Consider the following 12743-nt stretch of genomic DNA (forward strand, 5'->3'; position numbering starts at 1 on the left):
CATTTTCTTACTGGACTAGCCATGCCTGTTCTGGTGGCCCCTGTTTTGCATTTTCATTTTATTTCATTTTACCTGTATGCCAGAGCTCAGTGTAAATTTGAATTTGTGCTTTGGATAATTTAAAGTTCTTAGAACTTGAGCTCAGGACAACTAAATGGAGATAGACAAACGACAAAAAAGATAAACCTAAACTAGTCTTTTTTCTTTTTTTTTCTTCCCCCAAGTTTCCAGACCCAAAAAAAAAGGGATTATGAGGGTTCAAATACAAATAAAAAATGACCCCAGCCCCACACACACCATAACTGTCTCCTTTGGTTAAGGGGTCTTGAATGGTCTGCATTTGGCGGTGGAAATTTGTTTAGCTCTTGGATTTTATGACACAATAACGCATGTTCAAAGCAAAAAAAGGTCCTTGTTCCCGTAAAAGAACATGGCAAAACCTCTGCAGATTTTTTTCTTTTTATTTTTTGGACTGATGTGTAGGGTGACCTTAAAACCAACTCTATTCAAATAATCTCTGTGTAATTTCTGTTGCAGATGAGCCATCCAGTTTTACCTGCCTGGTGTGTGAGTGTGTGTTGCCTAGTGCATGGGCTCTCCTCCAACACGCCCAGCACACACACTCCCTGAGTCTCTACCAAGTCGAGACCAGTCACCCCCAAAAGCCCAAAGCGGCAGCCATGATGGATCCACGCCATCTGGGTGCCACACTGGCCTCCGCGTTCCACACTTCCACTGGTGTGAAACGTTTGCCTCGCTCCCATCAGTCCCAGAGCCATGTCCCCTTGTCAGGACGACGCGATCTTCAGAGCCTGAACTTCTCGCTGTGTCTGCAGCGGCTGGCAGAGGTGAGCGTCGGGAATGGAGGAGTCGTGCCCTCGCCATCTCCATCTCCACCAGCAGCTACTCCATTTCCTCACTCTACCCCTCCATTGCTAGGCGCCTTCTCCTGTGAGGTCTGTGGCCAGAATTTCCAGTCCTTGCGCAGCCTTTCTGCTCATCGGCGCACACATGCCACCGAGAAGCCTTATCATTGTGCTGTGTGCCAGCTATCCTTTGCCCAAAGTGGAGAGCTAGCTCGACACATGAGAAGTCATCGAAAAGCTCAAGAAAGTTCATTTAAAGTGTCAGAAAGCTCACTAAGACTGCCACATCTCGCCGCTGTGACTGCAAATGAGGACGGGAAAGTCCCAAGCAGGTTTTCTCAGCAAGGATATGGGGATAGTCTGCATCAGGAAGGTGACCCTGCAGGCACAGGGTTAATCCTGTTGGCATCCCAGCCGGGTGGTACCAACCGCAGTTTACAAAGGTACTATCAGCTTCAAGCAGAGGTAGATGAGGAGGTGCAGGTGGAGCCGCAGCATCCTTCACCCTATGGTAGCCCTTCAGAGGGTTCGCTAGACAGCGGAGAGACTGGCGAGAGTGGCATCGCCAGCGGAAACTGTACTCCCAAGAGGCCTGAGCGCGACAACGAGAGAGAGGGTGAGGTGGAGGCAGAAGTGGAATGCGTGGACGTTGTGCAAGATTGGCAGCAGGACACCGAGAGGCGCCAGTCTGCGGGTCGCAAAAAGAAAGAAGAGGCATGTGAATTCTGCGGTAAACGGTTCCGTAACAGCAGCAACTTGACGGTGCATCGCAGGAGCCACACGGGCGAACGGCCGTACCGATGCGGTTTGTGCAGTTATGCTTGTGCCCAAAGTAGCAAGCTGACACGCCACATGAAAACCCATGGTAGCCGTGGCTCTCGAGCCCCGTTCCAGTGCCAGCTCTGCTCTGTGCCTTTTACTGTTTACGCTACACTGGAGAAGCACCTGAAGAAGACACACGGTATTAGCCATGCCACGGTTGGAGCCTTCAGCCAGAACACGCACTCTTTAAGCCCACCTCTTGGATATACCAACCTTGCCATTAAAATGGAAGATGATCCCACTATCGGGCACACCGATGCCCCAGTCCAAACCATCAAAGAGGCTGTGGAGTTGTCCAAAATTCTCAAAGAAGAGGAATCTGAGATGATGGTCAGCACCGATGGTGCTCCCTCACCCACTCTTGAAGACAGCAGTCATAAAGTAAAGTAGAGTTGAGTCTTGCTCCAAGCACTGCCTGAACATTGAGGAATCCTTTGGGGTTCATACTGACCATAGCCAGCACACCAGATGCTTGAATCTGACTCTACCCAGCCCCTGGTCAACTCCCTTAATAACTGGGGCACCAAAACTCAAATATTTGTTAATAGGAGCCACATTCTGGGGCATGTAGTTGACCAGCTATCCTAGATCAGATTACAGACAAGTGCCTACATGTAGACAACTGTGACTATTCCTGTAAGGATTCGGGACTTGGTATATTTGAAACATTTTGCACTCATTACGGTGAGTGATTTGACTTGTGATTGTGATTGTCTAGTCTGTCCAGGACTACAGAGACAGCGTTATGTCTTTCAGCCTCAGAAGAAAACAGGTGAATCAGCCTAGCGCAACGATGACCAAGATAGATCAAGATAGTCTGTATATGATTCTTATTAGTTTTTGTTATAAGATTCTTAGTGGTCGGTTATTTGTAAAGAGCTCTGTTTGCTATGAGAAAATACGCACTCGATTCTAATTTTAAAGTCATACTGATGTGGAAAGTAACATTTTTGTAATGCTCTCTTTCCCCAACATTTTTGAGTGAATTATACTGCCATTTGTTTTGTTTGTTTTGTTTTGTTTTGTTTCAGCTTGAAATCCTTTTAGACTTGGAAGTTTAATCCGTGTCCTGAACACTGGAAATTACTTTTGGGATATTGTTTATAATTAGCACAGTTTGGGTATGTGGCAATGGGCATCAACAATCATAAAACAGATTTCTGTGTTCCTAATCACAAACTTGCATGGCAATGTCTTAGGGATCTTTTGTAAATGTATCTGAAGTCAGCGCTTACACATTCTGTGCATTGTAACCTATTTGTCTCTAAACCTCTAGCTGCTCTTCTATGCATAAAGCTTAATTTTATAATTCAAAAGAAACGGGTTTCTGTATGCTATATGGTCTGTATTGCTGTTTTACAGATTAATGTTCTGTTTACAGATTATGTTTGTTCAATTGCATGCCATGAACTGTTAAGCTTTTCTTTTGCCCTGTGTCTTTTCTTGGGTGCTGCATGTTGTGTGAGTGCACAAATAAAAAACCTTGCTTCAGAGGAATGACTGGGTGGGGAACAGCACTGACCTGTTGCCTGGAGAACCTGCTGTGTGAGCACTTGCGTGTGTGTGTGTGTGTGAGTGTGTAGATGAATATACATATGGGTTGAAACATGTCTTCTTGTTTGTATGCAGAAAATGTTTATTAGTTTATTTTCTCTAATTATCTATGTCTGTCTAATCTGTCAGGGAACTGTTTTTCTTTAACACAAAAAATACAGTTCTGACTATTTGAATATAGACAAATGTGAAAGGCTGTTGGGCACGACAGTGTCCACCACTTCAGGGAATGACACATTGTACTGTACATAGAGCGCTTCACTCGTCCTAATGATGATCCACTTTCTCGTTTGCTTTATCTCTATTAATTTTTTTTACTTATCTGTTATGTATGTGTAATATTTTCCCCTAGCATTCCATGGGAAGCACATGCCTTTGTTTTTATGTTATTCTGTCCCTGTGCAGGTGAATATTAAAAAGAATGATGCAAAGTTGTCGACCCGTGTGTGTGTGTGTGTTTGCAATGGAATGGAACCTGCCGCTACTTGTTTGAGAATACATCAAGAATTCATCCATGTTTGGACTGGAGAGCTGATCTTCTTCCAGCTTACTTCCTTTTGAATTGTGCTCAGACTCAAAGGTCATTGAGAAAGGCTACACCTGTATTTGCGTGGGTTCCAATAAGCACACTTTGCCGCTGATCTACTTAACTGTTATTACACTCAGTAGCCAGTTTATTAGATATGCTTACGTGATCGCTCTCAGAACTGCAGGAACATTGGAGTATGTACAGGTCACAGATACATACACAGTGAGGGGAGAGAAGTATTCAGACACATTAGGTTTTGGTTTTATGTATACTTTCGGTGCACATATCCATTTCAGATCTACTCACAATGTCTTGACATTTTGTGCTTAAACTGTGTACATGTAGTAAAAAAATAAATAAATAAAAATACTGATTGGGATTAACATATTTAGACACTGTTGAAATACTAGTGGAAAAAGCTATAGAGCCATAGCAAAGACTTTAAACACCATAGCAAAGACTTTAAACACACGTGGTATAAGTTCAGTGCAGTACACAGTGTTTCCAAAGAAAGAAGAAATTTCAAACAAAAGTCCTTCGTCGGCTATGAAAGCGAAGCGCTTCGGCAGCTGTAGCGTAAAGTACACGCATCCATAGTGTGTTCACCTTCTTTACAGAATTACATTTATTTTTTTGTCATAAATCTGAAAAAATCTTAAAAAAATTTTAAGCCCTTTTCTCAAAACATTGTTAAACCACCTAATTACAGTTATTACGGTAATTTTGAGTCTGATGCTATGAGCCGGGCACACCTGGATTCATGGATATTCGTTGTCCTCTTTGTAGAACCTTCTGGTCTTTCTAGAAATATTCAGCTGGGTTAAGGTCAAGATATGTCTAGACCATTCAAGGATGTTCACCGACATGTCCTGAAGCTGTTTCTTTCTCTGTGTGTTACAGTTGAATAAAGGTTATCTTTGGATATAGGTTCTGAGGTTCTGATCACTTGTGTCATGATCTGTTTATGTAACACTTGGCATTCAGGGCAAAAATATTCCAACTTGGATGTAGCCACAGAACATTTGCCAAAGATATGTTGACTTTATGTTGAAGGTACACGATGTGCTTCGTTAGAAACTTACTAGAAGAGGATAATCATCATATATTTGTTCCTTTCCTTTAGTCTGTATTAACTCCTTAGCTATCTCACCATGCTGTATGTTATTACGTTATGTTAGCTAGCACCTTTTAGATTTTCTGGGCAAGTAAAACATAGCACACAATGGAGCTTTTAATTCCTCTGTGGTATCAATAGTGAATGTAGGATTTGTCCGCTTGTGCAGGACCTCAGGAGTTCCATCAGTGCACCCGTCTGGTTCATACTGGCCACTTTATCAGACAGACCATTCACAGGGTGTGTTAATTGTCCATTAGGGCTTCATCAGTGTCAGTTTGCAACCACGACATCGCTGGTTTATGGTTGGTGGAATGTTCCCCAACCCAGCAAGGGCTTTAAATACCAACAGTGCTGCTTCATAAGATACATATACACACTATACATACACACGTCTGCTGAGAATGACACACCACAAAAATAAAAAATACAAATCTTGACATTGTTGGTCCTGTTGTGGTCCTGTTCCTCTGATGGTCCTCTCCTGTTCCTCTGAAAGTGACCTATATGGTAGGTAAAGCAACCTCATGAAATGGTCATTGAGAAAAAAAAAAGATATTGACATGCAATTGTCTGGTAAAAACAATCTAATTGAACTTTTATGTGTTCAGAGGATAAAATAAGATGCGAACACAGAAAGGGTAATTATTCATTTATAGGTCAAGCTGTGAGGTTATCACAAAGGTTATCCAGAATCCCAGGATTATGGAAGAGAAGGTTTTGGACAGGGTGCTGGTGCGAGTTACAATAATGGCCGTCTCCTTTGTAATGGGACAAAACCACCACGACAGCATCTTCAAACCAAAACCCCCACCCCACCCCATTCTCCATCTAATGATAGTGCTGCTCTATGATCCCTATAGCTCATTAACAAGCAGGCTTTTTAATGAGCTTTCAGCCTGGACTGGGGGAGGCTGAGTAGCAGGGACCATATGTAGCTCTCACCCCGATGCCCAATTATCACTGCGTCAGAAGAACTACAGAGGGGGAGGCGTTGGGCAAGCACCAAACCGTGTCATTTATACCCCTCCAGTTTAGCCAAATTCCTTTCACTGGCTCTCTTTAGGGGAGGGAGAATTACAGGTGAGCATCCTGGGACCTGCACCACCCCTGCTTCCCCATCAACACCCTCCAACTCCACAGAAACACACACACACACACACACACACACACAGTTCGTTGAAAGCCACACAGTTCATACAACACCATTTGGTGACCACACAGACCTAATTACATAATGTAATGTGAGAATGTGAGAATGGAGATAGCCCCTGGTGGGGCTTCCACATCATCCCAGGTGCCCTTTGTCTCAGCTGCCCCACATCTCAACACCGTCACAAAGGCAGCAAGCTCAGCAGAGCTGAAACTGGCCAGCACTCATCCCATTTTGACTAATCTGAAGGCCGCTCCTCTCTGCCCTGAGCTTACCTGACTAAACTGCAGGTGTGTATGTGTGTGTGTGTGTGCATGAGTGTGTTGTGTGGACTTTGAGCAACATGCCTTCGAGTGACTACATAGTCCACAGGCCTTTGTTTGATCCGGTGGGTGAGGCCTCCGCAGGTGTACAGGTCACACTCAGACACACTGTTGTCGTCTGAATGTCAAGAGAATGTCTGAAAGGCAGTTATGTTTAAATAACCCAAGGCTCTTTAGCCTGGTTTTCTAAAAAAAAAAACAAAAAAAAAGATCTCAATCTTAGGATAAAAGCATATTTTCCTGAAACAGGAGGTCAAAACACTTTTTTTTTTTCTAGCTCCACACATTTAAATTAAATTCTTCTATAATGTCATTAACAACCACATTGCTATAAATGACATCAAGCGCAAATATTTGATATTTCAATTGAAATTTAAATAAAAGTCAAATTTATCTAGTCTATCCTGTTGTAAGATTACCATATACCATGTATAAGATTATTGCATTTATTTTCTCATTTCCTTTTATTTTTTTTGGTATTTTTCTATAAATAAATTGTGCCAGTAAAACAAACATGGTTAAATTAAATGAATTTAATGAAAATATCTAGAAGTAGTTTTAATCATTTTAAACGGAATGGTTTATTGTAATCAGGACATCTTTGACACTGCACAAGATATTTATACTTGACTTTTTTTTTCATTTGTTTTCAGTTAAAGGCTAAAGGTCAACAACTGAATTGGCTCAGTCAGGTAATAATTTTCAACGGCCTTCAAAGATGGGCTCATAAATCTACTTACATTTAAATGTGTTCAGCTCAGGCAGTTAGAACCACATTTCTAAAAATGTCAGTTTTAGAAAAGTAGACTTGCAAAAGATTTATTTATTCATTAATCTTTAGTAACTGCCTTATCCTGGTCAGAGTAATGATGGCGTGGATCCAGGTGTGGTGAATTTGTAGCATGAGACCCAACCTACGCTCCAGAACTCGTCTCAGTCGATCTCTTTTTCACTCATAGTGAATATAATTTCAACACATTAGGACTGTTTATCTTTGCTTATAACTTTTAACCTTTACTCTCGCACTATCCAGTGTCACCTGGAAAAGAATGGCTTCCTTCATGAACCTGTTTTGTTTCATTTCATGGTTTCTTCCTCATGCTGTCTCAGGCAGAGTTTTCCTTGCCACTTGTTCCTTTCTTAACAGATTTCGATAAAACTTTGTTTAAAATGCACAACAAATGAACACAAAGATGATTGAAATATGGAAATCAAGACTTAGCTTTTAGCCAGAATCTTTAAATAATATCTTTACGCAAAATATTTATTAAATGTGTTTATAAAGACCATAACAGCATTCTAGTGCAAAAGTTATTATATATATATGTATAATTTTCTTTAATAAACTGTCAACTGTATACATTGCTTGCTAAACCGCAACAAAGATTTATGATTATTATTTCTGTAAATGACTGTATACACTTACTAGCCTGTTTATTAGCTACATTCGTTGCAGTGCCACACACAACACCATGCTGCTGTCATGCTGTCCATGTAGGATGATGGACAGTCTAAAGGCAGGCTGACAAATTCTACATAGCAACAGATGGGCTATAGGCAGTAACTGTACACCTCTAAAGTGATCTGTATGATAGGTGTAGCAGATGAACCAGCAACACTAAGTGTTTATCATGGTTCATCTGTGCTCATATTGGCAATTTTAATTCTGATAATAATTCATCCCATAATTAAACCTCGCTGACCTACTGCTGAGCTCGACTAACTCGAGCCATTTCAATAACAAATAACGCATGCAGTGACATGGGGGTTCCATCAAATCAGTATTTGTGTGTAATTAAAAGCTCAAAATTATTAAGTTACAAGAAAGCTTGTGCTCGGATCTGCACGCACAGCACTTTCTGTGACTAAACAAATGTGACGGATGATCTTTAACGCGAGCCAAAATGCACAGTCCGATTTATGTGCTCACATCAGAAAAAAAACAGAAATTAAACATTCTTAATTGCATTTCTTAACGATGTATGGACGTCTATGGCTGGTTTCGTCATCCCTCTTCGTTCTCCTGGGACATGGGCTGTGGACAGTGCAAGAGAAGAGAAAGATAGAGGGAAAGCAAAGGAAGGACATGTTAAAAGGCTAAACCACAGAAAGGTTTTCTAATGCTTTCTTATCCTTCATCCCAAAACCTGAAATCCCACCCTGGTTTTTTACCGAGACCACAGAGAGAAATCTGAAGCCTAAAATTACCCCCCTTCCTCCCCATGGGAGGGAAACACAACGGTCCAGCTGCCTAACACTGGACTACACATAGACAGCCATGGCACAGAGGTGTAGAGATAAAGGAAGATCTGGGTTTATACAATGATTCATTCTTACCACAGATGACTGGGCGATGTGGGTTAAACCTGTTGTGGCTTGCACTCCAAGATGCTTACATTCCTAGGGGGCCGCACACGGTGTGGTCAAACGCTACGCTTCTTCGTGGAGATCTCTATGAGGACCTTGTAACTGAACATCCACTAGAGTCATAAAGACTCCATCAAAAATGGAGCACTACTAAAAAGCATAATCGATGAGATTTGTGATTAACAATTGAGCATTGTTTTGATTCTCTGACATGTTTGCATATTCATGAACTTCAAGTCCTTGACACACATCCTGCTTCCCTGCAGTCACCGACTTGTTTTTCTCACCAACTAAGATCATGATTTCGCTGGCTGGTTGTGCCGCCAGATATATCGCTGCAAAGATGAGAACAAGCCTTACACCTTTTGCGAGACTGCCTCAGTTACATGTTTAAAACAACAAGCTTAAGCCAGCGCAAACAACTCAAGCCAGCACAAACACATACACAAAACTGATAAAACTGTCTGAATTAAACCCTCACCCCAATCACCACACAACTTGGCATTAGGTGTCACTCCTTTACAACTGCAACAAAACGAACTGTTATCCTGCAGAGAGGAAGTGACAAAAACAACAAAATATGTTCGCACAGCATATGGTGCCCTCCAAATCTATCATCAGACACACACACACACACACACACACACACACACACACACACACACACACATACACACTCACACACACACACACCCACATACACAAAACGCATAACTCACTCTAGGTTCCCAGCAATGGACGGACAGACTGGTTCAACTGGCCTTGTCTCAATACAGAGCTCACAGACCGCAGCTATGCCCACATGCCATGACCTGCCCTGTAGCACTAACCGGCACTGGTGAGTTATAGCTCTCCACGTTGCAGGAAGGAAGCAACCTTTTCAGCAGGGGGCCTCGCTCTTGTGGGAGGCCCCCTGGTTAAACTGGTTGAACTGGCATTAAGGCTCTTTCAGATGTCATACTGGCATAACTGTGGTTTTATTTATACTTGTGTTTACTACTACTACTGTGCTCAAAGTGTCATTAACACATTTCTATTGACAAGAAAATAAGGTATGATGTATGAGGTAAGGTATGATGTACACTTACTAAAAAAGGTTTGGCTCTAGGAACATTGGTCCATGTGGGGAAATTTCTGATGACTACAGCACCTTATACAGGACCACCATATGACGTTAAAACTGAATTACTTACATTTTAGAAAAATTAACCAATAACTAATAATTTAAAAAATATATATCATTACATTTTTTGAAATCATAATAATCAGTAAACAAACCAACAAACAAAGCTTCTTGTTGTTATTGCAGTACTTCTGGGGTCGTCCCTTCCTCTGTGTGCAGAGTTCGCATCTTCTCCATGTGCTTCAGGGGTTTCCTCCAAGAACTCCAGTATCCTCCCCAGTCCAAAGATATGCTGATTGTCTGTAGTTTGTGAATGAGTTTGTGTGCCCTGTAATGGTTGGGTACCCTGTCCAGGGTGTCCAACACCTTGTGCCATGACAAAGCTATACAGGAAATAGATGGATGTTGTTTGAATCAACTACCATTTGTTCAGGAATAACTTTCAGGCCCACTTTCACAGTACTTTGAAATCAAGTATCTTATACTTATGGTGTCATACTGATGTTGACATCAGATGTGATCATTAAATCAAATCAAGAGCAGCTTCTTTTCAGTTCATGTCCTCAAGGATGTCATACTTTTTTTTATCTCATCTTGCCTACTGTTGCCTGATGTCGGCTGAGTTCTGGGGTCTAGTCAGCGTTCCAATTCATCTCAAAGGTGTTCAGTGGGTTAGAGGTCAAGGCTCTGTTCAGGACGCTCAAGTTCTTTCATGCCCAAATTAACACGCTATGTCTTCACTGAGCTTGAGCTTGAGATTGTGCACAGACTCGTTGTCATGCTGGATCATCCAGCAAGTTCGACCGAAGGGAATTTATAATGCTACAGCCTACACAGACATTTAGACACAGTGGCAACTTTTGTGGGAAGATATGAAATAGTGAATATAGTGGCTATGATAGTGTTATAAGTCTACATAAGTTAGAAACTATGAAAGCTTCATATCACTTTTGTACATCACTCTGGATAAAGGCGTCTGCCAAATGCCAAAAATGTAAATGTAAATGTAAATTTCATAGTAAAACCATGAAAGCTTTGTGTCCTTCAAATATATAGTGCCAATGATTTGTCATTGATAGTGCCAATGCCGTGAGACTACATAACACGAGTACCATAGTGAACCATGAAAACCATGTTTAAAACAGAAGAACAAGCAGAAGGAGTTCACTCACCTCATCTCCATAATGCAATGGTTTACCAGAATATATGTGATATTTTTTTTTTTTTGAGTGAAACATGGTTTCATTATTTGTCACTGTACAGGTGTAAAGCATAATGACACTTAATATGTGAATTCTGGTTTTGACAGTTTCTCAACCACAGCTAGATCACTGCAGTTCATAATTAAATACATTTTTAGTAAATGCATAAAATGAATTAAAATTGAATATCTGGATTCATGTAAAACTGCTATGTGACAATATCAATAGTTAGGAATGCTATATAAATAACATTGAATTGAATAACTGCGAATATACAGTAGGTATACAATCTGCTCCAGTGTTATACATGGGACTGGAGACAGAGAAGCCTGAACTGATAGGACGGTGTGTTTTAGAGAGTTTGCCTTCACAATTTCTTTTGATCAAACGCTTTTCAAAATGAGAGAGATTGTTCATCTTCAGGCTGGTCAGTGTGGGAATCAAATTGGTGCAAAAGTAAGTAAATCCTGTTACAGTAGTTAACACAGTTATTATCTACGTACCTAAAAGCTTTTCTACACACAGGCTACAGTAGCTTAAGGTTCATATCTTACAGCTTACATGTCCTTCAGGATCCCAGTCTCAACCCAATCTCAGCCTGATGCAGGCATTTGTATCTGTTTAGCAGTTATCATGTTATATATTCATTCCAAATAATATATTCATATTATAAATTTGTAACCCCAGCACAAAAATAAATAAAATACAAATAAAGCAGCAAAACTTCTAGCATAAAAATGTCTTACCTCACTGGCTGGTGTAGTGGGAAAGTGGCCAAAGTGTGTTTTTTTTAATGAACCATTGGTATAAAGGCATGATGGAAGAACATAACTGTTGTTGTTTATAATACCAGTTCATTTAGTTGAGCTTGGGAATGGCTCTAGATTTAACTGATAACCTGAATGAACAGTGAAAGTTCAAGTTAAAGTCTAAACTATGCAGTGAAAGTCTAAACTGTGCAGTTTTCAAGGGCAAACAATACAAACATCCTTAGAGAGTGTGCGGAAAAGCCTAGCAGTTGCAGCGCATAATGATTGGACTTATTTACATTAGAATAATGTTCTAAAAAGAAATCATGTGGGACAAAGAAGATTGAGGAAAAGGGAATGTAATGTGATGGTCAAACAAACAAGACCAGTAAGTCTCCATTTAGTATCTGACCTCCATTCACCCTTTCCTGGCCTGGGAACCTGCAGACGTTAATTGATGCTGGTGTTGTGGCCCCAGCCTAAAGGTCATGAGGTCATTGGAGTAGTGAAGTCCTGAAGGAGTGTCAGGGGCGGTTTGAACGACCTTTGTCGTCCTGCTGCACAATTCCCCGAGTAATCCCTTAATTCAAAAGGCCATACAGAGATAATAGTGAGAGCAATAATAGAGTTCAGTTGGGACGATTAGGCGCATTTAGATCTGTCTTCCAATTACACAAGTTTGTCCTTGAAGACTCAAGCTGCTAGAGCGAACTCTTGTCAATCAATCCAATTAATTAAATCCAATTAATTGTGGTCGGTCTTGAAGACCCATCACTGTCCCCTAAGTGTCTGACACTGGGTCTAGTTCATCACTTAAATCATTTAGCTTGGATAGTTCAGCATATGGAGCAGTTTTTGATTCTGGGAAGTTAGTATTTGATTTTTTTTTTGTTTGTTTGATTGTTTGTGTTTGTGGGTTTTTTTTTTGGTGTGATGAGATC

General features: G+C 41.0%; 1 protein-coding gene and 1 long non-coding RNA gene across 3 annotated transcripts in view; one reads left to right on the plus strand and one right to left on the minus strand.

Moving 5' to 3' along the window:
- Positions 1-3679, plus strand: part of znf296 (zinc finger protein 296) — a 12311-nt gene extending 8632 nt beyond the window's left edge. Inside the window, exon 3 of the mRNA XM_060877472.1 lies at positions 538-3679. Within this exon, the coding sequence (XP_060733455.1) occupies positions 538-2078 (1541 nt within the window). The 3' untranslated portion in view covers positions 2079-3679. The remainder of the gene's footprint in view (positions 1-537) is intronic.
- A 4450-nt stretch (positions 3680-8129) lies between these two features.
- On the minus strand, positions 8130-9726 carry LOC132851589 (uncharacterized). 2 transcript variants are annotated; one of them, XR_009649044.1, is made up of 4 exons: positions 9448-9726; positions 9210-9276; positions 8699-9063; positions 8130-8396 (listed from the first exon to the last, which is right to left on the minus strand). It is a non-coding gene; the product is annotated as an uncharacterized LOC132851589 (long non-coding RNA). The 2 variants fall into 2 exon arrangements; XR_009649043.1 differs by having other exon boundaries at positions 9210-9726.
- Between the last annotated feature and the right edge of the window lie 3017 nt (positions 9727-12743).

The sequence above is a fragment of the Tachysurus vachellii genome, chromosome 9 (genome assembly GCF_030014155.1).
Source record: "Tachysurus vachellii isolate PV-2020 chromosome 9, HZAU_Pvac_v1, whole genome shotgun sequence".
In the NCBI taxonomy this organism is placed as follows: Eukaryota; Metazoa; Chordata; class Actinopteri; order Siluriformes; family Bagridae; genus Tachysurus; species Tachysurus vachellii.